The 25,884-nt window shown below is 40.7% G+C and overlaps 2 protein-coding genes across 3 annotated transcripts; one reads left to right on the forward strand and one right to left on the reverse strand.

The window, feature by feature from the left end:
- Positions 1 to 2,445: 2,445 nt before the first annotated feature.
- On the reverse strand, positions 2,446 to 12,372 carry sod2 (superoxide dismutase 2). Its single transcript, XM_022245011.2, has 5 exons — positions 12,218 to 12,372; positions 7,114 to 7,313; positions 5,921 to 6,037; positions 4,420 to 4,599; positions 2,446 to 3,264 (listed from the first exon to the last, which is right to left on the reverse strand). The coding sequence occupies exons 1-5, from the start codon at positions 12,244 to 12,246 to the stop codon at positions 3,113 to 3,115; spliced, it is 678 nt and encodes a 225-aa protein (XP_022100703.1). The 5' UTR covers positions 12,247 to 12,372; the 3' UTR covers positions 2,446 to 3,112.
- Positions 12,373 to 12,414: 42 nt separating this feature from the next.
- On the forward strand, positions 12,415 to 25,168 carry sf3a3 (splicing factor 3a subunit 3). Of its 2 annotated transcripts, XM_022245009.2 has the most exons (15): positions 12,415 to 12,676; positions 14,164 to 14,211; positions 15,150 to 15,202; positions 17,049 to 17,154; positions 17,438 to 17,602; positions 18,765 to 18,847; positions 19,015 to 19,153; positions 19,459 to 19,527; positions 19,644 to 19,819; positions 21,025 to 21,097; positions 21,731 to 21,895; positions 22,311 to 22,421; positions 22,837 to 22,927; positions 23,276 to 23,331; positions 23,699 to 25,168. In XM_022245009.2, the coding sequence occupies exons 1-15, from the start codon at positions 12,581 to 12,583 to the stop codon at positions 23,774 to 23,776; spliced, it is 1,509 nt and encodes a 502-aa protein (XP_022100701.1). In that variant the 5' UTR covers positions 12,415 to 12,580; the 3' UTR covers positions 23,777 to 25,168. The 2 variants fall into 2 exon arrangements, with proteins under 2 accessions (XP_022100701.1, XP_022100702.1); XM_022245010.2 differs by lacking the exon at positions 22,837 to 22,927.
- The last annotated feature ends 716 nt before the right edge of the window (positions 25,169 to 25,884 follow it).

The raw sequence follows: 25,884 nt of genomic DNA on the forward strand, positions 1-25,884 counted from the left end.
GTGTGGCAGTTGGACTTTGTTGCGTACACATTCCAAATAATTAAACTTAAAAGCGGGGGGGGGGTTGAATGAGTGAAAAAATAAATGGTGCAGAAGACAGGGAAACCTATATTGGCAAAGGGGCAATTATTTGGGGAGGGTGAAATTTTCGACAGCCGTGGGCAGGCTTAAGGTTTCAAATAATTTACATCTTAACTTTTTTTAGGCATCTAAAGTGAAATGCCACATTGGGGTTACCAGGCCAGATTTCACCAGAATGGGGAACAATTGTGGAACCTTTTTCTTCTTTTTCGGGCAAAACATTTGTAATAGGATGAATTTTGTGCCCCCCATTTTTTTTTGAAATTCTAACTCCCCCAGAGTTAGGTCATGCAGTTTCTTAGAAATGTGTGGGTTGCTTGGCAGCGCGTGTGGGCAGGTTGGTAGCAGAACTTGCAACCAACCACAAGAGTCCTTGAGGAGGAGCAGATAAATTCAGTGGCCAGTGACCCTTCACTCCACTTGGCTAATGGACTCCACAGAGACTGTTCTGTTGTCTCTGTGATCTCTCCTTGCATTGAACCTGCCACAATTACATATTCGTCCCTGTCCTGCTCTAGGTGAGTTTGATGATACTTTTGTCTTACTTTTATGCCTAGATTGAAGTGTCTATTCTTCAACGCTTAGACCAAGTCGTCATAGGTCAATATCATATTGCGTTTCTGAATTGTAGTCATTGTAATTTTGGCTGAGAATGCTTTGAAAGAGTAAAAGAATGTGCACGTCTTAATTTAAGCCAAAGTCTATTTTAGAAGTTCTATCCATGTTGACATCTGTTTAAGGTTCTGTTGTTTCCAGGTACAAACACCATTTCTTTTGCGATATCTTCCACGATCCGTCCAAACATTCTGACTTCCTAGTCCCAGAATACTGAATGAATTTAACTTGCTGTATGAGTTTCCATTGATTTGGAAGTTTACCATTTCCATGTAAAAGATCTCTGGCGACTTGTCTAAATTAAGTAAAACTTAATTTAGGAAGACGTGATTCCTAGGATTACTTGTATAATATTATTTTACTTAGGTTTTTATGATATATTTCGTCTAGCATACATTGAATAATCACATTCCCTTGACTAAAGTGAACAGAGGGATATTTCCCTCTTGTACAAGTTAAGTTTTTGAATTTGTAACATTCTTCTGTGTATTACTTGATAAGTTTCAATCATTTGACTTGATTCACCTTTATCTAGTTTTTACCATAGTTCCATATATTCAGTAGTTAGTTTTTCTTTATTCTATTTCAGTTCTTATATCCGTGTGTTTAATCTTTTGATGTGTATTCCTTTTGCTTTAAATCGATTTGATTACCCAGAACTTTGACATTTTAATGTTTAATCTTAATTAACTTTTACCTCCTGATTATGATTCACTCATATTTCCCGGACTTAGACTTCCAAAGTTTGACCGCAACATTTGTAACCTTGTAATTCCTAAGACACTGGTCTTGGTATAGTGTCCTTGTAGCACCTTAGTCATTTCTGTGTAGACCAACCCACACACACAAATGAGGTACCCAGGTGGACGAAGGCATTGACCGACACTGGTAACCATGACAACCTTACACACAGTGTAGTGTTTTAAAGGGACTTTCACTTTTGATAGTCCATATAACTGTTTTACTTAGTATAGTTAGTATTTCACTCCACTTGGCTACTGGACTCCACAGAGACTGTTCTGTTGTCTCTGTGATCTCTCCTTGCATTGAACCTGCCACAATTACATATTCGTCCCTGTCCTGCTCTAGGCAAAGACACCACTAGTACTGAGGCACCAAGGTAACCTCAGTGAGCCTATGTACTGCTGGACAGGGAGTGACTTGAAGCGGAGTCGCATGCACTGTGTTCCCCACACCTGATTTACCCAAGCCGGGGAAGGAGAGACTGTGCAATCGAGTCCTACACACCATCTGCACATAGCCAACAATCCTAGCCCCCTTGAACTGCAAGTTCTTCAACTGCAGGCTCCCCAGCTTAGTGTCAAGTGAAGCTAGGGCCAGTCATCCCCAACTTCAACGCAACTTCAAGCTACGCCCTTCATTTAGTTTTATTGTTAATCAATTTCTTGTGTAAACAGAATCCCTGGGTTTTCCTTGTTGTTTTTAAATATATGTATCCTTTAGATTTAGGATGTCTGTATTTTTGTACAGCGTGTTAAAACCTTTCGCTAACTTAGCCGGAAACGCACTTATCTCCACTGGTTGGCTGACAATAAAATGGCGTAAACTAGTAAACAAATAAATAATGTAAGCAGGTGTCATAATTTTCATATTATGCCTGCTGCACATTAATGAACAGGTAAATGGCAAGGTCCTGATACTGTGGGGACAGGTTCAAATAGAGCCAGCAGAACCTTTGGCCAAACAAAATACATGTACACTAAACACAACCTCGAAAAAGAAAGGCAGTGAAATTGTCTCGAAAATGACACTTTATTTTATACATTATGCCAAGCAGTTCTGTCTTTACTGCCTAGAGCTACATTTTTTTAGAATGCCCATATGATTCTTGCAACTTTTGCACAATATCTTCAGTTTAACAATTCAAAATCTTACAATTCTTTTTGATCTTACTGTGTGCGTAATCAGGGTGGTATTCTTTGAAATCATGAGGCGTGAATACAAATCAGATGGATGTTCTGAATTTAGAATAACTGAACTTTTGAGAAAATTCTTTTCTGAAGCTTCATTGTGAAGACATAAGACTAGGCAAATTAAGATGTAAAATGTGGACAGGATCCAGATCTGCCTCACCATACTGTTGCAAAATAAAGGTCTCTTCCATATAACTTTGCATCATTTTTCTAATTAACACAAATCAAACAACATTAGAAATAACACCTGAAAAGAAAAAAAAGCTGGTGTTTATCTACTACACACAGCATGATGTTAACCTGATGGGTTTAGGGTTAAAACTGTATAAATTTGGGATCAATTTTATCTGGTTTTCCACACAGCATGCAATACATTTCCTTTGTAATGCTTTCAAGTCCTTCAAACTTATAACATCATTTTATGACATCGTGATTTTCTTTATATAGTCAATCTTATTTTGATGAGTGTGGAAGAAACAGATTCAAGAATCAGCCATTGCCTTTTGGAACCTCTCCTCAATATTAGCCCAGTTGGCAACATTGAAGATTGCTTTGACGTAGTCCGGACGAACATTCTTGTACTGTAGGTAGTAGGCGTGTTCCCAGACATCAATTCCAAACAGTGGAACCAGACCTGGAAAACATTCAAAAGACAACATGTAAAGGCCGTTCATCATTTCTGGTCTTTCCCTTATGTGGCATAATTCAATTCTATGGACTTACTCTTGCGCACTTCGAAAAGACATGACTCACAATTTATTTGACTTGTAACTTGATTTACGTTTACTTGGAGGAAAATAACTCAGATTGTGACTTGAAAATATTTGCCATTTCCAACTTTTGCTTAACTAAAGAGAAGAAAAAATATCTGTTAATTTCTACACACAAACATACTTGTCTGTTTTACTGACACAGAAGTCTTATATTTAAGATATCATCATGGAAAAACATTAAGCAGAAGGCTACATCTATTTTTGCTAAGACATCATACATGTACATTAGGTCACATCAATAATGTATGTCAGAAAAAGTAAGTAGGGACCATGTCAATAATATGCTCGAACCAAAAAACGATTTTGGATTTCACCTGGGGAAAAAGTTACTAAAATCAACCACTGTACAGTACACTTGTTCTTTGTCTTTATCCTAAAAAAGCAGCTGCCCCTGAACACCTTCTCTGATATCCTTGCAATGCATTTTTCTTTTCATGCCGAGCCTGTAGGAATTCACCAGTAATGTCTTCAGATCAGATCAGTTTGACATGCATGTGCTGTTCTACATGTAAAGGAACTCTCATCTTTGCTATCACAGGTCAGCTAACATTCCCCATTGGTGTGCTCACCACTCATCAGGGGGCCAACCGACATGTGAGGCCGTGAACTATAGATGACCATAAAAGAAACCCTACCTTGGACTGAATTGAAACTTTGCAAAAGTGCTCATACTAAATGTCTGCCAAGTGTCAAAAGACCGGGCTTGGGACAGCCAAGATCTTGGGATGAGGGACATTCGCCATGCAGCTAGCTGCATGAAAAAGTCCAACTCTTCAGGGGTAAAAGTGCATCAACCCCCATGTTTAATAATTTTTGAAGGATCTCGGAAGGGCTAATCCTGAAACAGACTCTCATGCTCCAGGAGCAGTTTAAGACATTTTTCACAAATTGATATCAAAGTTTGCAGCAGATGCTAAGTTTGGCGGCATGCATTCAGAACTTTTGATTTTCAACAGCACCAGTCTGTGAAGCAGAGTACTTACTATGATCTAATCAGAGAGCATGCCATTCATTACCTGTGGTCGGCTCCAGCGGGTCCTGGTTGGCACATGTTGCAATGGCCAGGGTGCGGGTGGTCTTGTTGTAACCCAGCCAGCCCCAGCCCGAGCCTTGGACTCCGATGGAGGCAGCCGAGAGCTTCTGTTTCATGTTGTCAAAAGAGCCAAAGTCCCTATTGATGGCCGACAGGAGCTCCCCTGCACAGGCAAAGATTGCAAAGAAGTTTGGTTGGCTCAAGCACAGGGTGTAGATTATCTGCAATGTCCATTATAGGGCAGTGTTGCAGCAAAGTCACAAGTAATTTGTCAGCAAGTCAAGTATCAATTTTTTCAAGCAGAATCAAGTCCCAAGTCGAGTCTGGTCACAAGTTAATCTTCCCAAGTCAAGTCCTAAGCCAATTTCAAAGCCTGTCTAATGGTGCAATTTACATGGTACTTGTGCACTATTTTTGACTAATTTCACTGACAAAGTGACTTATGATACTGGTCCAACAAAGCAAGTGTGATTGTCTGCCCGATTTTGTTAATTAACATTTTGGTATTTTCGATGATAAAACATGACTAAAATCATGAATAAAATCAAGTATATTTGCTTTTGCATATGGAAAATGTAGAAGGCAGGTTTTTTCATGCATTTATTTTGACAAAAGTTGGTAATGTCAAAAGTCTACCTGTACATCTAATGTCATAATGTTTACATCTGAGAACTACATTGTACATCTTATACTGAAGTTTTTTTTTTCGCCAAGTTAAATATCACGTTAACAAAATGTGACTCGAGTCCAAGTTAGTCAGCAGTTAAACTCTGTAACACTGTTCTTGGGTCACTGTATTCAGTAACCATAAATATAGGCTTACATCAAAATCTTTATTGCCCAAGTCTGTTTACAAGTAGATTCAGGCCTGCATGACTCAGCATCTTTTAAACGCTTTGCATGGGGATTGGCATTCCAAACCCCATGGGGGGTTAGAATTAATGGAGATTTTTAAAAAGCCATACGACGGCAATCAGGATCATACAAAAGTACAGCTCAAACTTCAACTCTTCACTCATGGAATGCATGCAGGTAACATTGCCACATTTCCCTAAAACTGAACAACGTACAGTAATCTATTCTCCTATTCTTAATGCAGAAAAGGGTATAAAACTCAGGTATAAAAGTAAAGTTTTTGAACCTGTGCACAAACCCTCTGACAACACTGTCAAATAGAGAGGCTAGGGGGGATAGTCAAACACTATTGGCACCATGTGCCAGATGCAAATATGCTACTAAATTGGCAAATTGACTGTACTATGGTATGTGTCATATAGCACAAAACAGCACACAAATACATGTACATGAATACAAAGCATGGACTTGATAAAAAAATTTATTTTCTTCTCCACACACTGATGAACCCACACAGTCCTGAATTCACAGAAAAAGAGCTAAATACAGGATTTGACAGATTCAAGGAAGTTAAGATTGAATGTGCAAGTCTACGGTATCTAACACTGGTTTTAGCCGCACCAATATACCTGAGGGTTCACCACCACCGTTTGGTGACATGACAGTCCAGAAAATTGAATGGTTGATGTGGCCTCCTCCATTGAATTTGACGGCTGGCTGCAGGGCAATCATCTTTCCAATATCCCCTGGAAGAACAAAATTTCTGTGAATCAAGTTGTGGCAATGGAATGACAAGGTGCGGTCGATGCAAATCAGGGAGTCCAACAGCTGTCAATTCTCAGGCGGTGGAAGTTGCTGTTGGATCCTCTTGTGGCCAGCCAGGCTTCAGGCCTGAGGCTGGCTGGCTTTGAAATAGATGCCTGCTTGGATCTTGTCGTATTCTACCCACTTCTTCCTCAAAACCTGTTGCATGTGCTTTGTGTTGAGCTTGGTTTCTGGCTGAAACATTAGGCAGAAGGCAGGGAAAGGGGGGGTCACTTCAACTTTAGTTTTTTAGGGTAATTTTTCCTGCAGACCATATTGTAGCCTTGGGGCCTATTTATATAATTATTTACATTTAAGAGCAGTATTAAACAGACAGCAATGATAGAAAGTGGTCTGTTATGTGATATGTTCATTTTAAAGGTACAAATTCGTTCTGTGTCATCATTAAGTGTGTCTGCTAACAACCTTCCACAAGAACCTGAGAACAGCAGTGCCCTCCGTGACGAGTGCATGTACAAGTAGAAGTGAAGGTATGGTAAGCCATCATGAAAAAGTGCTTAACCATGCCTGTCAGTCCTTGCCGCCATACAGTACATAACGAGCTCACTGACAGGCCAGAACAATACCCCCCATGCAAGATGAAGAATTGAAAGCAAATGAAGGAAATCTTGCACTGTGTGAGCCAGTCAATGACGCTATAAATAACAAAATAATCACTGCCTAGAAACAAAGTCTCAGCGCAGTACACCGTACATGTATCTTTAAAAAATCGCTCACGTTTCAAAACATTGCAGAGTTTATCACTCTTCCGAGTTTGTTAGGTCTCAGGAAAACAGTCCCTTAGGAAACCACTGAGCTCCATATATTTATTGCAAAGAATGCCATTTCTGCTTGCTTGTGTTAAATTGGGCCTTAAGGCCCATAACTAATGAATGAATGAGGTATGGTTAGGATTAATTATATCATGCTAACAGCAATTCTGCTTTAATAGAGATACATGTGATGTCCACATAAACACATGTACATTGTACATATAATTTGGAGTTATGATTCCTACCAGCTTCCTGGGCTTCTTGCAGTTGCTTCTCAGCGAGGTTGAGATTGTTGACATAGGTGGCATGGTGCTTCTTATGATGAAGCTCCATGATGTCTGCATTGATGACAGGAGAGAGGGCTCCGTAGTCATAGGGCAAGGGAGGGAGGGTATGCTCTAGGCGAGAGTTGACGGTGGACAGGGTACCAGGACTGGCCAGGAGCCTAGCAGCAAAGAACATATAGGCAGACAAGGGTGAATGTTTCAAAGGTAAATGAGTGGTGGAATATCTGGTTAAATCTGGGGCCATCACATGTCACACATACATATAGACAGGTAGAAGATAACTCAATCTCTCAACCCTTCAATGCTACATGTACATGCATTGGAAGACACAAAAAGGGAATAGAGGCTAATTTGGTTTCTGAATTAAGGTCAGATTGATTTGGCTTCTGTCATTAGTCCTGTCTGGTACGGGTTGGGTCCAGTTTAGTTTTGGATTGATAATTTAGGGGTTGTATTGGCTTGATTACTGCATGAAATGAAAAACCCAAAATACATGTACCACATGTAGTATAAAAAATAAATTAATAGTTAAAATATTTTAAAAGTCGGGTACGTGGTTGTAAAATTGCAGAGTCACTGGCAGTGCAACAAATGCACTCTCCATGAAATGGATTTCCATCAGTCTGCTTTCTAAAGTTTTTGTTCTCTTTTTGCTTTGTGCATGTTGTGTTTGTTGTGTTGTTTGTTTTGTTTATTGGCTCAGTTTGAGCCACTCAGTTCAGGTTGAGGCAAGAATTTCCTGCTGGGGTACTGGATCATCACAATTTTTGACTGTCTATCAACTGGGTCACATGTAAGAAGAAGCTTGATCTCAGCCAGATATGAAAGTTATCAGGATCTGAACAGTGGAAAATGAGGGAAGTTACACATGTCTATACCCTTACATGTATCTTTACCATGTTTACAAGTTCTCCATCAGAGTTACGGTAAAGTGACCTTAGTCTACACATGTACATGTATGTATCCTGTAAATCACCACAAAACATGAACCAATGGCAAAAATCCACACAATCTCAATGAAACTTGACCAGGTTGAGATATTTAACCATCTAAAACTGTCCAGTCTTTTACAGACGAGTGTGGGTGCCGTTGCTGCCATGTGAATCAGGAAAGACGTTGGTCAGTTCACATCTTTTCGTGTTCGAATTCTGAACCCGAAATTTGCTATTTGAAAAATTTCTCACAAAAGGTGCTTGCTGGTTTATTGTGTACATGTGCACAACAGAAATGAACATTTATGACAGTAACACAGACAAACTTCCAAAAGTTTCAATGCAATGGTAAGGTTGAGTGCTTGGGGTGGCATCACGGTTTGGTAAAATCTGCAAATTTGTATTACCATAAACCAAAGAGGCTCCAAAAATACATGCAGCAAACCGAAAATTGGAAATGGTTCAGAAACACAAACACACAGTTCCAAGGTTTGCAGTACTTACATGTACATGTACAGGTAGAATAATTGTCAACTGCATGGTCCTTTTGATTGACACAGGAGGCTGCAGATTTGTAGTTTTAAGAAGCGAACCGGAAATAAAATGCTACCAATCTCAACATTCCACCATGAATTGTTAACCAGCAATGAAACTTTTCAAATGTTCATTTTGAATTGGTGAGAAAGTCAACTACATGTAGATTTATATTAACGGTTAACAGGAACAAAGAAAATTATAATGCAATTCTGTGATGGCCATATTTTTTTACAGTGACTCCAAACTTGTTTCATGATTGTGCAGTTGCATGGCGAAAGAAAACTCCAGATACATAGTAAAAAGCAAGTGCCAGGGCAAGTGTAAAAACTTGGCTCACTTTGACTCCATAATATGATTTCTTAGTCATGTGTTCATCACCTACATGTAATTTGCCGTTTTGACTACACTGCCTTCACTACATGCTGGTGGGGAGACATTAATGTGAGACGAGTCGACATCGTGCATGTGCACGCACGGTCAGGCTGTTCAATGTGGCCAGCCGTCGTTGCATGCAATTCGGAATCTTCACAGTGCAGTCCACCATGATGATAGAGTGATGTCATGTTTTCATTTAATTCAAAGTTTATAAATTAATGTCAGTTGTAACTTGTCCAAAAAAAAAAGAATTTTTATAAGGACGGCAAACGAGACCAGAAATATTTCCAAAGAAATCTAGACAAGTTTTATAAAGAACACCGCACCCCGAAAAGTTACATGTATTTAACAAAGCCATCATTCCCCTACAAAATGACTACATGTAAGTCCAATGACATTTTTTCCAGAGCCATAAGAATAAATTGAAGTCCCCCCCCAAAAAAACCCAGAATTCAGAGTTTAGTAAAGTCCCCCCCCCCCCACATAAAAGGAACATAATTAACCCTGCTTTAGTTTTACAGCACAAATATGCACAAGTGCCCACAGTCACTCTCTTGCATGTGTTTTCTATATGGAACACAAACATGCACAGGTTCAGTGCGTACACAGGTGGTTGCCAGCACAAAATGATCCAGGGTCTTTTGTGTAGTCCTTTTCACTGCATTTGGTTTACTGCACAATGATGCACATGGAACAGTGAAGCACAGTTGTTGGGCAGCACAAAAGTGCAATCTGATATTCCTGTGAGGGACTGTTGGTGCAGTGCACAACACGACACAGCTGTGCTTCTTGGAGGTGTTTTACCAAGTGACCCAAAGAGTGACTTCAGCATACATGTAGGAGGGTTAATAAGGAAGTGAAGTTGGTAAATGGTCGGGTTGATCGACATCCGTCATGTAAACCGACAGCGCAAATGCCCACAGCAGGCACTATGCAGAAAATCATGCTGGCTTCGGGAAATTTATGAAGATCTTTCCTTGACATGTTTGTTAAATCTGATTTTAAACATGCTGAAAAGGAAGAGCAAGAAATTTACAACCGAACTGATAACATGAAGCTACAAACTGTCTTAACCATGTGTTACATGTACATGTAACTCAAGGTACATTGTATGAGTTCTCCAAAGGGGAAGAATTCCATATACGAAGTTCACTGTAATATCGCGTAATTACTACAAAAGTATCCTTACTATGATCGCTGAATGAAGACGATTCCAATAGGCATTGAAGAGCTGAACATCATAGGACAGAAATATGGAGTTTTGGGCACACTTTTGGAGCTACACATGGACCAGGTTTACATCGACAGGCGGCCATCTTTGCTTCTGAAGAACATGGCAAACGCGCACGACGTGTGCGCATGAACCGAATCATATCCGGAAAGAACCATTATGTAACAGGGGTTGGGCTGCCACAAGCATTGAGGTAATTTTATGCATGAATCCGCAACACGAGGAGTGCAGAGGGCCGTCATCTGTCTGGATGGATCTACACAGTTCACGAAATGCTGCGCAATGTGCCCTACTGTACATGTACATGTACATGTACAATTTTTACTTGGGGGAAAATAGTGCGTGTTTTGCGACAATTTTAAAGTTGGACAATTTCTTTAGAAGGAAAAAAGGGGCCCAATTTCTTTTACAGACAGTTTGTAAGTTGGACAATTTGTTTAGAAGGAAAAAAAGGGCCCAATTTCTTTTACAGACAGTTTGTAAGTTGGACAATTTGTTTAGAAGGAAAAAAAGGGACAAATTTCTTTTAGAGAGTGCTTGTCAGTTGGAGGAGTTTTTTTCTATATTTATACAGAGGGAAGGGGAAAAGGGAGCTGAAACCTGCCTTTAGATTATTGTGTGGCTATCTGCGCTCTAAAATGTGAGGGGAGGCTTGTACAGGAGAAGAACATCCTTAAGGATTTGATTGAAGTGGTCTACTCCTGCATGTCGGCAGCGCCACATGTATTCGGCCAGGTAGAACCCAAACTGGTCGCTTCCACTGTGTGGATAGTCACCTCTCTCACCAATTGCGCGTAAGACTCCAATTCTCGCTCATAGTGCATGTATTGCTAATGGATAAAGCAAGACTCCACCTAGCCTGAGTTCTTATACAGCATTGGAACGAAATTCCTTCTTTCGTACGGCCGACTGCATTTCTACTTGTTCTTTCTCTTTTGGTTTACATAATACGACGGAGATAACTCACGTCATACAGTCAATTGTGCTCAGACATGTACCTTACCTAGTTGATTTCCTTTGGCACAACCTACTTATATTAACAACGGATAGCCACATTTATTTATATTTAAATATTCTAATTTATACAAATATTCGTGAATAATTACATATTCAGTTTCATAAATATTTAATTTTTTTAAATATTCATCTTGACCTCATCGTGACCTCTCCTTAATTCAACCGTAACTTTATATGGAACATATCGAGTTCCTCCGGCAACAAGCGCTCGTGTGGCGTGGTCAGTTAGACTGCTGTATTTCTATTCCTAACAGTTCTCTTCATTGCAGGTTCGCTTCCCCTTTACGACACAATTTGGATTAAATGTATTAAATGTGTATACTAACTGTAATAATCCTTGTACTAATGACAGGAAAACTGTGGAGAAATAAAAGGACGGGATAGTGACGGAAAAGGAAACAGTAGACGATATAGTAGGGGAAAAAAAGAACGGCAAAAGGACTCACTTTTTTGCCGTTTTATTGCGTGGGGCCCCTTCTTTTTAAACCTGTCCCCCTAAGTTACTGAACCCCCTTTCACATCTCTATCCCCCAAAAATAAATGTCGCCCCTTTTTAAATCTGTCCTGGAGCAAAAATTTCTCCTAAAAAGTGAACTTCGTATATGGAATTCTTTCCAGTGGTATGGTTGGTAGGCCATTCCCTACATCATCCGACTGTCAAAACAATTGACATGATCGGACGAAAAAAAGAAAATGGCACTGGACTGATACTGAGTGATAGTCCCTTCCCCCCCGCCCTAGCTGCCCTGGCCACCAAGTTATGGTCCTTTTTAATATTAGCACCATGGTCTGAACAGTGGTAAATGTATCTGGGTACGGTGCATGTATGTACGTGTACGCGTGGTCATGATCTGCGGTGATGGTCACCTGGTCCTGCTGGTCACTGCCGAGTGGTAAACTTATTGGATCTGCTTCTGAAGTTTTGTACCTTTTAAGCAGTCTTTAGACAGTAAATTTTGAGAAGCCTTACCTTCTCAACACTACAGCACGTGACAACATGATTCTCCAACTACTGCTGGCACTGTGGTGGAATCACACCAAAATGACTAAAATTCAACGGGCGATAAAATTCGCTAAAAAAAGTTGTGGACCAGGCGCAAGCTAAACTCTTGGTGGCGCCAGAATTAATTTAGCTCGGCGCCCTCTTGCGTTCGTTCAGCGCATCGTGTCGATTAACAACGCGGCCTGGCTGTTGTATGTTGAACGTTTTGTCAGTGTCGGTGTTACAACTGTATGTCATGGAAATTTAAAGTGTGTAGACTCAAGTCACTCGTGTTCAAGTTGTAGTAATTTTATTTTAGAAAGGTGATAAGGCAGTGTACCTCTGTGAATCATGGAGACAATTTTGGAGCAACAGAGGCGGTTACATGAGGAGAGAGAGCGGATTGTTGAAGCCATGGTGAAGGAAACGCTACACAAGAAAAGTTCGGTGAGACATGCATGGTGTGATCACGGTGACAATGTGAACAGGGCATGCAGTAGCCCCACTAGTGTGGCAAGGACTCTCACTCCCGATCCATCCTTAGCCACACATTCGTATGCGCAATTTCATGTCGGCGTACTGAACATTTTTGGTGCACCCACTTATAATCGTGGGCGCAATTTCTTTTGCATACGAACATGATTCTTGTTCTAAATACCATTTATTGAATGATTTCACTCACGTTATTCAGGTATTTTCCAGTCTTTTTTCCTTTATCCATTAAATCTAACGGGCTCACTCTCACAGTCGCCATCTTTAAAATAAGGTTGTTGAGCATTACGTCACTTGACCCCTCATCGTCTCAACGGCTGTTCCATGTCAAGACATCTAAACTGCTGCCAAAGTTTTGGAAGAGTCCATTGGGCATTGGTACATAGTATCTTATCGCTCAGTCCGTTTATTACATGTACATTTCAGCCAAATGCAAAGTGCGTCATTATTCATGTACATGTACGTTCCCAAATTTCCTTGTGCGTCTGAATTAGTACAGTGTTAGCTTGGCTTATGCAGAGAAAACTACAGTATGTCAGGTTGGGCCTGAAGGATCATCATCGTGCAATGATCAAAATTCACTGAAAAGAAAGAAAATGTGAAAAATGTCATTATAAATACATGTGTACATGTACATGTATGCACAAGGACCAGTATTTGTTGACCACTGGTTGGGCAGAAACTCTTAAAGTGTGTCATTATACATGTACAATGTACATGCTACATGTACACAGAACAGGGTCCCGAAATTTACAAATGCCGTGCATGTTCATACTACTAGTTCTAGGCATATACATGTACTTGTAGACTGTGTCAATGTGTCTGTCGAAATGGGTCATGCTACATGTACATGTAGTTAGCGTCAACAAGTTATTCAAGTACATGTAGGTACAGTACACACATGTATTTGCAAAAATTTTGTATTAGCACCGATTACATCTAGCATGATTACATGTACATGTACTTACGCTCCTAAATCATGTCAATATCATATTCAGTGTATGGTTACATTTAGGCCTTACAAAGTACGAGTATGGTAATATGATATTTGAATGTGAAAATTTGAGCAATAACGTTTCGCCTGCTCGATCAGCCTGACTGGCTGACATCTTGTTTTCATGTGGACGGCAGAGAAAAAAAAAATGGCAGCCCACACATTACATACTATCATGAAAACCGTTCGTTTTCCTGCGAGAATTTGGAAGCAATTTTGCTGTTCTCTCACATAGAGGTACATCATGTACATGCACATGTATGATATTTTCCAACCACTTTAATTTTTTTATGCACTGCAATATCCAATCAACCCGGTCACTGTCTGACAAGATGCTGAATGATTTGTATGATACTGTTAGACATACATGTACCGGTACCTCATGAATTCTTACTGGATTTTTGTTGACTTGTAGTGTGTGCTGTTTTTCCCTTCTTTTTTTATGCAGAGCCGTGAACAGATTAACTCAGATCAACGGACCAGGAAACTCCTTGATGTGAGTCATCTTTACATGTAATAGAGTATTGCACCCGTTTTTGGCTGCTTGAATCAGTCATTTAAAACAGGGTTCCAATTCAGTTCCTGCAGCCCGCGTCCTTGTGGCATTTCATTTTTTCATCAGCAGAGGGCCAAATAAGATGCAAAAAGTGGTCAGTCATATCAGTCCTGAATTTGGTCAGATGGTTGCCCCTTGTGGAGCATCAACTCTTTTTCTGGATACTCATTAACCCTCCTTTTGCTGTAACCGTCAGAACAGTCAAAAATTACTTCCACTTAATTTCCCCCAGTACACGGACACATGTGGGAAATTTGAGCGGTTTTGACTGACAGGACAACTGTGTCAAGAATGTGTCTTTGCATAAGAGGGTTAATTAATGGTTTCACATTGTCCAGTACCATCCGATTTCCTACGTCCACGATGTACACTGTATGCTGTGTCACCCTCTGAATCAGTTACATGTACATTGTACATGTATGTAACTTACCTGTAGATGGATGAAATCTTTGCACAGCATTTTCTCCTTAAAATTCCTCTCTAACATACATTGTATGCATGAAAAACTGACGGACAGTCCTCGAGATATTTTCCAGAATTGAAGTGGTGTACAGATGGGTGTAAGTTTTGAGTATAAACTTCCAGATTAAAGGAAATCATCAATTTTTATTGATGTACATGTAGTAGTTCACTTTTCTTGATGTCTCATGGTGTTGGAAGCTTGGATAGTTTCAACCCAGATCAATCTACAGTCTGAAATGTAATACATATTCATGAATATCGTTTCTGTATTGGAGCTGTCCACTTCACCTTCATTTTACTCCTTTTTTTTTCTAATTTTCAGCAAATTTCAAACAGTGTTCAGTATTACATGTATATTGAACTAAAGTCCTCGGAATAAATTCTGGTTCCGCAATTCTGATTTTACATTCTGACAGAAACACATGGATGACACAGCCATGCTGAGAGACATCTATGAAGACAAAGATGGGTAAGTCTCATTGCTGGTGTTTTAGTCAAACTGTTGCAATACCCCAAGGACCGTCATAAGACCCCAAAGACCATCAGAAGACCCCCAAAGACTAGATCACAAGACCCCCAAAGACTAGATCACAAGACCCCAAAGGCTAGTACACAAGACCCCCAAAGACCATGACAAGATCCCCCAAAACCACCACAGAATCCCAGAGCAGGGAAATTTTTGAACTCATTAAAAATTTACATGTTAAATAAATTGTTAAATACCGGTACCGGTACCTACATGTATGTACATGTAAACATACATGTACAATGTACATGTGCCACAGGGGCATTCTTCTCATGTCCTCCTTTCATGCACGGGAAACATGGCTCACTTTATTACGGCTTCATGGAAATCTGTGACAGTACAAAGGACCATTCAAAGGACAAGTCACAAGACCAGTCAGGAGACCAGTTTTACAAAGACTGGCCACAAGGCCGGTCTTGTGATGGTTTGGGGGTCCTATGATGATCTTTGGGGCAAGTATTTTAACAAAATTTTTGTTTCTCATTTTTAATTTTAAAATCATAATTGAAAAAGTTAAATCACATTTTTTATTTAAATATTTGTAAAATATCTTTGTTTTCAAAAAGGTTTTTGGTCCTGAAGTTGAATGCGTATAACACTTACATGTAAATTACATGTGTATGTAAAACACATCTCAGCATAGTAGCTACATGTCACTTAATCATCAGACATTCTTTGAAGCACTTTTTCAGTCAAATGACTATACATACCAAAGAATATGGCTGTACCAAACACTGGCTAATTTTGGGTGTCTTTAGATGTTTCAGAAGAACCGGTACATTTAATTTGGCCAATTCTTCCTTTCTAATGAATCGAACAAATACCGGTACATGTACATCAATATCCATACATGTACGAGTACCACTGAGTACTGTACATGTACCGGTGTACCATACACATTTGTGATAGAAACTTTTACTTTCATGTACATGTATGTACATGTTATAGCTGAAAGTTTTTAATTACATACATGTACATGTACTAGTTTTAAGACTGTCACTTTCCCAGATATAATTTTTTATCTATGTCTGATCTATGAGAACATGTATGTATTCTGCACAGAGGTTTACATGTACTGAGTACATGTACATGTAGGCCTACATGTAAGTGATGTAGATATGCTGGCTGGTGAACCACAGAAAAAGAATGATCGCCATGAATTGACAGTCTTAACCCTTTTAAAAGTCAAGTAATTGTTCATCCCACTGGCAGTGGAAGGTGGGGGGGCAGGGGACCAGTGGCCCTCCCTTACTTTTTGGACTGGGGGGACTTGTCCCCCTCCTCCCTCCACACTTTCAGCATGGCCTATAATTGGATGGGGCATAGTGGATCAGCCTATTAATGGCTGATGCCTGAAGGTCCCACAACTACCCTCCCCGCTTGGAACAAATTGTGCCTCCACTGCTGGTTCATTCACAACTGAACTTGGAATCCATGTGTCCTAGATGTACAAAGCAGTCTTGTGCAAAAGGTGGAAGTTGGTCACCGTGTAACAGCTCTCTCATTCTTCATTCATAAACAAACCAAAATGTGATGGTTCTACATGCATCAGTACCTATTGCAGCTGTATTTCCACTTTGATTTTTTGCCAGATTCCCTGTGTTTTTCAATTGTGAATGAATCCAACGTTGGTGAGAGCTTGACCACTTGCCCATATGGTGTGGAATTGCCCATTCAGCCAAGCTGGGTGATGCATGTGCTACAAAGTTATAATCAACGTGTACAACTACACTTGTTGTTGCTAGAAATTCATTTGTGCATTTCTCTTTGTCACCCTTTTCCTATGCAGTCTGCGAAAGGAAGAGGTCCAAGCATTGTCAGGGCCCAATGAGTTCCAAGAATTCTACGCTCGGTTGAAAACAATCAAGGACTTTCACAGGAAACACCCCAATGAGGTACTTCTTTTATTTTGTAGTATTTATAAAAATCTCTGTTGAATTAATGTGATAAGCAATCGTCATGCTGTGTACACATAGATGACAGAATTGATAATTTCAAAAATTTTCAGTATCAATTGATAAATAATGAAGCTGTTTTCTGGTAATGAAATGAACCAAGTTAGTTTAATCATTTGCCAGAGTTTGTCATACAGTAGTCCACCACTAGGTTCTTAGTGCTTGTTCTGATTTAATCATATCTTTGTGGATGACTTAACGTGCTCCATTTCATATCTTTCAGATTGCCATCCCGATGTCCTACGACTACGATCGGATGGACGAGGAGCGAGCCAACCCAGTGGAGGAGAATCAGACCTTGGTGGAGTTCACCGATGAAGAAGGTTACGGCAAGTACCTGGACCTCCATGAATGCTACGACAAATACATCAACCTAAAGAACATTGAGGTAAGGGTCGTCACATATTTCTCCTTCCAGCACGTTTATGCATCTATGTACTTGCAGCCGTGCAACTTTTCCTTGGATCAGACTTTCTTTGTTTTTTAATGACCTCCCCTTGTTGCCTGATTTATTTCTTGTATATCTTCTTGTGGGATGGCATTGTGCAAAGATGTTTACATTTTTGTAAGTGAGGGAAATAAGTAGTCAGATTTTATAAATCTGAATCGGGAGATTTTTTGAGGATTTGCCACTTCTACCGGTACTTTGCATGGGATTTCATGGCCCTAAATGTGCCAGTACAATGTGCAGTTGGTGTCCTGTGAAGTGGAGAAGTTTCAGGATTCATAAAGGATCCTTGTGGCAAAGCCAAGGAGGTTATGGTTGGTCACTCTCTCTCAAGTTTCTCAGAGAAAAACACAGAATGTCTTTCCCAAGTTTTTTTGAAGAATGAGCTTATGACTTTGCTTAGCACAAAACATTTGCTGAGTAAAAACAGGTTATCATCCGAAAAGGCACAGTACATGTAGGTGTGTTCATGTGACTTATGTTCTGTCTATATTTACTTTGCGCATGAATGCATGTACTACTGAGTGCATTATGGCATGTACCTTACGCATTCATGTTCGGTTGCGTAAATTGCACTGAACAGATCAGAAACGAACAATTTTATTGAGTAATCATTGTGCAACTTTAAGTCGGTTTGTATGAGAAATGTACAGATTTGTTTGTGGAGGTATCAAAAATTGTCTGGATGTGAGAGAACTTGGCGATTTTCTACCAGGTTGCGACAACTAAAAGATGAAAACTTACATGTGCAGAATGGCCTGCTGAGTTCATTTACAAGCAACAACAGTTTAATGACGGCTGTGATATTTAAAAGGAACAGACACTGTGAAAACTGTGATTATTCTCGTCCAGGGCATGTTAATAAAAACATTGTGCAGCTCAGCAACCTTTCTCAAAATCAATCATAATTACGGTACATAGAACGTATTGCACAGGTACTAAAGTTTCATGAAATCGGCTGCTGGTCGTTGCCGTTAATGTTGCTTAACTGTTGGACCTACAAGCTTGTTTAGCTACCGGTAATAACAGAAATTTTGACTAAAATGATGAAGAACCTTTATGATGGCAGACCTTTCTTCTCATTCTTCTTTCTCCAATTCAGAAAATTGATTACCTGACGTATCTGGCGACTTTTGATCAGCTCTTTGGCATCCCGAAAGACCGCAAAAATGCAGAATACAGAAGGTACATGTACGTCTGATAATGAGAGTACCGGTAGGTCTGTTGGTCAATATGTATGCTCTATCTTGAGTTCTTCCAAATATCCTGAAAATCCTTTTCCATTGGTTTGTTTTTTATTCAAAAGATTTGTGGATATTTTACAATTACTTGGCATAATGTCACTATTGCAGATATTTGGAGCTTTTGCTGGACTATCTGCAGGGCTACACACGCCGTCTCAAACCCTTGCTGGACATGTCGGAGGAACTGGACAAAGTCAAGTCTGATTTTGAGACGCAGTGGGAAGGGGGTACCTTCCCAGGGTGGGGGGTAAGTCCACAGAGTTACCACAAGAAATTTGGATTTCCGCCCAGAAACCATATTAAGGTGAATGCTGCTTAAAACCGCAATCAAGCACCAGGCTTTTCCTCATTAACATAAGCACCCAAAGTTTGGAGGTGTTCGAATGATTGACCCCATTGGGATGAGGTCATCCCCACCTGCTGACCACCAACCCACTGCCCAATTCCCAAACTGCATCACCACCTACATGTAACCAGCCACCGTGGCCCTGATGTCGATTCCGCATTTGGAATCTAATGATGCCAGTGTGTTACTTTCCATTTCTCCTTCAGAAAGAGGCAGCCAGTGCCTTGGCACATGCAGGAGCCCATCTGGATCTGTCTGCCTTCTCCTCTTCTGAGGTACGTAGGTAACTCGGGATCAAGAACCTCGAGTGAGATTGATACTATCACACACCAGGTCTTTCAATCTGAAAGGTTTGTCTTTTCCATCCAATCTTTACCCTTTTCTTATCAAGGAATTGGCCTCGCTGGGTCTGGATCGTCTGAAATCAGCCTTGATGGCGCTGGGCCTGAAGTGTGGTGGGACTCTGGAAGAGAGAGCTCACCGTCTCTTCAGCACCAAAGGAGTACCCATGGACCAGTTGGACACCTCGCTGTTTGCCAAGAGCAAAACTGGAAAGGGGGGTAAAAAGTATGTATGGTTCTGTTCACCCCAGTGCGCTAACCTTGCATACCTAGTGTGAACTTGTGAACAGATGTCCACACGATGCAGGAAAGGAAGACGTTCTGTGGACGCAGGACGTTTCCTCATCTCTGAAAAAGAAGTTTAGAGGCATTTTGGGGTTTGGGTCTTCTGTCGTCAAAGGAAGAGGAATAGTCAAGGAAACCTTGTACAAAAAGCCAGCTATATACAGTGACTCCAAACCTCTTCCTCCTGTGGTGGGGTGCATGCGCATTCCATTTTGCCCTTTGGGCCTATCAGACTGATGGCACTGGTCACGGTTAGATCCACATGGGGTTGAAGGTACATGTACCATGTCTATAATGATTTTTAATTATTGGTACGAGTAGGGAAATTAATTCCACATCAATTTATTAACCCCTTCACGGCAGAATTATTTTGACCGCAACTGCTGGGCTGTGGTATGCCCTGAATGGAGGGCTTTGTCCAGCAGCAGGCCCCATTGAACCAGCAGCTGCATGGTGAATAGACTGTATGTGTGGTATGCACTAATCCTCACACAATGGTGCGGTAGTAGCAGTCCTCAGTAGCGAAGGGGTTAACTGCAATTTTATCATGCAAACGGTGGTGTCGTCACTCCCCCCCCCCCGTATGCATTGTCGCCGCCCACCCTCACGTGTGCATACTTCATGGACAGTTCCTTACACTGTGGGTGATACTATTACGACTAATGGGAAATATGGCTGGCTTTTGGAAGAGTCACAATTGCCCATTGTCTTTTGCTCAGTGTGACCCAGCGCATCCATTTTCGTAATTGGAATAGGCCCAAGAGCCTTGACTTCCATGGAGCAAGGGTGGATGTGGGTAGCAACAGAGGCCATGTCCCTCCCCCTTTTTTATGAGAAAAAGGCAATTTTTGGTGTATTTCAGTTCCCTTCCTAGACGAAGCTTGTAAAAAGCCCATAAAAGGACACATGAAAAAATACTGAAGTTTTTGGTCCCCCTAAGAAAAATTGGTCCCGGATTTATCCTCATCAGCGAGCAAGTTTGTTTGAAAATACACATTTTTCATTGCTTCCCACAGATCCCTTATAAACTGTCTCCTATAGAGAACATGTGCAGACAAGTTTCAGACCTGTTTAGTGTTCCCTGATTTGTTGCCTTTTTCCATTTTCATACTCACCTTTTCATTTCCTGTTTGGCATCCATTACAGAGATAACAGCGGCAAGCAGAAGGATATAGCATTCCTAGAGGCACAGGTCTACTTCTTTGCCGAGCTGCTTGGGGTGAGTTGGCCCAAGGAGAGAATTATTACATGTTTCCAGGATGGAGGGTTGATATTAACTCTCCTATACACTGCAAGTTGACAAACTTGTTCCAAAGGTGAAGCTGAAGAAACCAGTTTATCAACGTCTAGCTCTGTAGAGAACTGACATTGACAATCAACCTGGAATCAGGTATGTCATATTTGTTTTGCCAGACCTGATACATATGGCATCACCATATGTTAGGGCGACATTCACATATGCCTCCCAACATGTCCAATGCAGCGTGATCATTGAGGGATTTCTCTATAAAGCACATGCACAGTGAACTGTCGCGCAAGGGAGCTGGGCGACAGAACAGTATACAGGAGTGTTTGACCTGTGTGGGGAGCCTCTTGCTTGTGCCTGCTGAACTGCCAAAATAGCAGCTTGCACGTGGTAGTGAATGGACCACTGGTAGTTGGGCTCTTGATTATGAATACGAATGAGGGATCATGGTAATCTTGTTTACAACTTTTCTGTCAATTCCAAATTGCATAAACCAAGCACAGTTAACTCAGTACTTGTTTAAAAATGTTTAATATGGTGGCAAGTTCACCCATGAGTGGAGCTACGTGTATGCATGCTAATGCCCAACTGAATCTATGTTGTCAGGAGCAACGGTTGGCAACACGCGAGAACATCCAGCGCAAGCAGGCACGCACGGACGCCGAGCGCGAAGATGACGAAGAGGAACAGTACAGTGACAGCGACAGTGATGACGACGACAACGAGGTCATCTACAATCCCAAGAACCTCCCCCTCGGATGGGACGGCAAGGTAGGCCAACAATCTCAAACTGTAGGCTCTGGTATACATGTGTACTTCAAGTTCCATTTCCCAGATGCCATTGTCGCCAAAGGCCAGTATTTACAATGTTAAGCTATAATGCTGCACAGTTGGTGAGAAGAATGTGTCTTTGGCACTGCATGAAGAGTCCATGGTTGCCAAAGTTTTTGTGCGGTGTTTTGTACTTTTCCCACTCTGTAGCACATTCCACTGTCCTTTTTATAATGCCATTTGTTAACAGCTTTTTCAGGCATAGTGTGAAATCAATTTTCACATGTATCTGTGCAGTGGAAAGAATAATTTCATTTGGCTTTGCCTCAAATAGACCTTTCGATTTGTCACATTTGCCGTGCACTCATCAGCAGACAGTACCAGACTAGCCTCATTTGTCTATTTCATCCTGCAGCCCATTCCATACTGGTTGTACAAGTTGCATGGTCTAAACATCACGTACTCCTGTGAGATCTGTGGTAACCAGACCTACCGAGGCCCCAAGGCATTCCAGAGACACTTTGCTGTGAGTGGACGCTTGGAATTCTTTGACTGCAGGATGTACTTAGAGCAAAATCTTCATAGTTTAACCTCTTTTTGTTGTAACAATCACAGACAATCAAACATTCAATTGACTTCAGTTGATCATAACTGTGGTCAGCACTGTGATAAGTCACATTCAGTCAACAGACAGAAGCAGGCGAGTGGTAGGTAAAGATGGCTTTTCAATCATCGACAGTTCAGGCACGGCGTTGTGAAGTTGTACAGTCACGGCCAGTCAGCTCAAGCTTGATTTGTTATGCTATGCATCTGTTTACTGAAGACTTTCAAGGGAAAAAACACTTGACCATGACACAGCAACTTCAAATTAAGGTTTTCTAAGGTTTGAAAATAGCGCTCTCGTGTGGAAAATTTGACTGCTGTTACTTTCCCATTTCCAGGAATGGCGCCATGCTCACGGAATGCGTTGCCTGGGCATTCCTAACACGGCTCACTTCGCGAATGTGACGCTGATTGAAGATGCGCTCTCCTGTAAGTTCCACAGGGGGACCATACATTGGTGAAACGTTTTGAGGCATGGGCCTAGACATGAACTCATACTCACATTTCAGCCTGGAAACACTTGTTTCAAACAAATAAAATAACAAGAAACTTTTTGACTTTAAATTAATTCTTGGTGGATATTTATCATTGATTTTCACACCTTAAAACCTTTCTTTTCTTCTGAGAACTGTAAAGTTAGACAACAGTGTAAAGGATGACGCTCCAAGAATTTCAGGCAGCATTTTGCGCGAAGAGATAACGCATGGTTTTTAACACAAGCAGCTCTGAAATTTTTGATGTATTCTCTGACTCCTGATTTTCTCTGTTGCCCTACAGTGTGGGAGAAATTGAAAGAAGCCAAGTCATCTGAGCGATGGCGTCCAGACACTGAGGTACATGTAGGCCCATTGGTCAATTAGTCTCGTGTCATTGTTCACAATTCCTCTTTGGTTGTGAACAAGAACATGGCCAAATGTTCAGAGTTTGCAAGTTTAGAGCCCAGTCCTGCCATACTTTCAGGAGACAGATGACAAGAACCCCCACCAATGCTCAACAGAGGCCCGTCCAAAATCCCCACTCGTAGACCCAGCAATGTTTTTCAGGGACAAATTATTTGAGAGTGATTTCTGAAATCAGATTGAAATTGCTGTAAAAATTTCCAAATTTTTTTTGTTGTGAAAGTTGTGGAGCATTTTGAAATAAAAGTTCAAAGTAGAACCAGTCAACTCACTGTTAATCTCCTCATTTCCGTTCATTTAGGAGGAGTTTGAAGATTCAAGCGGTAACGTCGTCAACAAGAAAGTCTTTGAGGATCTCAAGAGACAGGGACTTCTGTAAGAGCTGGGGTTCCAACTTTCCAACTTTCTGTTTTCATTCAGTAGTGAGAATCCTTTTGGAAGTTTTTTTTGTGTAAAATAGTATTTTTGGTTTCTGTTAACATCGAATGATCAAGAAAAAAACTGGTCTGTTGAACTTCCGTCGTGGGAAATGTTGATCAAAGGGTCCCTGCAACGTATTTTTCTTAATCTGTACTCTCTTAAATGTACGTTTAAATAGTGAAGTTTTTTAAACATGTAACATTTTCTGTGCTTTTCCTGACGGTTGTCATGTTAATGTTAAGTCATTTCAGGAAGTCACTTTATTATGAGGGTTTTTCTGCTCAAATAGCGAGTGCAAATGTGCTCACCAAAAATATCTTTGTATAAAACTTTGTTTACTGGCCAACTGTCATGAACTGAAACACCAGCAAATTACCGGAGAAAAAGAAAATGTCAGATGGTAAAACATCAAAATTAAACTCTGGCAAATGTTTGTGCTGAAATTACCCTCAAATTGAGGCAGCTTTTTGAAATGAGATCAAACATTTCTTCAGGAATATATAAATTCACATTTGCACAAAAGCCAGAAATGCTCCTTCAAAATGGCCCTCATAATGGCGAAACAAAACTTTGAAAAGCCTCAAGTAGGACATATGAGAGGGATTTTTCAAAAATCTCATATCAAAATTTACTTGGCATGGACTCTTAAACACTAACACCCCAAGATTTTCCATTATCCCCGTGGAGGTTCAAGGAGGGGTTTGGAGGAGTGAGAAAGGTAGAGAACAGTCACTGTTGTTCAAGAAGGGGCCTGTGCCACCTTAGATCACCAGTTGGTTTACGGTGGAGTATATTTGAGTATTCAGTATAAAAGTTCCCTGTAGGGAGTTGTTAGGGTTTTCAAAAAATCGGAATAAAAACAAAACTCTCGATGGACTTTTTGTCATAACTAACTGCATATCACAATCTTGTTTTCGCAAGTACATTTAAACTAAGCGAGCACTTGACCTTATCCACCCTGAGTCGAAGTGCACCGTCATCGACAAATAAGAGACAGGCTGGTGGATGTTTCTCAAGCGGACTCGTGTACACACTAAGTGACCATATACTTAAACAGAAATTGGTCGCGTGTACCCAGCACATCCCGCACGCATACATGGCGAGTTCCTACCAAAGGACAATTATCAGAATGTAAAAATACGCCCTCTCTTGTTTCCGCAAAATGCAAATTGCTTGCATTCATAACATTAGCATGTCAACAGACTGTTCATAAATCAGGTTGAATACACGTCAGCCATGGTTTTTGCTCCACAAATGTGATGTGATCTGCCCAAGCCCTTCACGTGGGTGGCAGAAAAGTTGTGGAAATAAAGTGAAACGAGCTGTGGAAAGATATCAGTATCAACTGTGATTGTGGAGTCATGCTGGTGCAGTGTTACTTTTCTCACAGTCCACCCCTGTGAAAGTTTGAAAATTCTTTAGGCAAAGTCCACAATCCCGAAAATCTACTAACAGAAAATGAGAAAACGAGGTTGTCCACTTTGGACGCTCCATATATACTTCCGGTTCTTTTCTAAACCACAACCACACATACTCATAAGAGAGATATATTCTTTCGCATGGTGCTACCGCAAGCCTTTCCACCTGTTTTCAGAATTTGTTTCAAATTTTATGCACCTGGATTCATTGAAATAGGCATGGTTTAATGTTTTCTGATTAGTTTTTAGCTACCTGGTTATCTCTGTGAACTTCATTTGTTTGTATTTTGTTAAAATAAGCTACCGAAGACTTGTCTAGCTCCACGCCCCAAATAAACCTCAAGCTGGTGTGATGTTTCTTGATGGAGGCTTTGCCGACTACATGTACATGATTCAGATTCAGAATGGCCCCCAGCCGCGGAAAGAAATCCCCAGTAAAGTGATCGAATGCGCATGCGTTATCTCTCAACTAAGCTGTGCACAAGGGCATGGGAATGAACGTACGCGTAGCCATGACGGCGTTCGGCAGAAACGGGTCTCAAAAGTGATTTTTTTTAAGCCAAAAATATTGCTGAATCTGGGTTTATGTGGCATAGATGTCTATAATGGGATCCAAGTAAACGTACTGCGGTCAGGTTTCTTATTTTCT

This window comes from Acanthaster planci, linkage group LG15, assembly GCF_054643075.1.
Source record: "Acanthaster planci isolate LZ-2023a linkage group LG15, COTS_SCS, whole genome shotgun sequence".
NCBI lineage: Eukaryota > Metazoa > Echinodermata > Asteroidea > Valvatida > Acanthasteridae > Acanthaster > Acanthaster planci.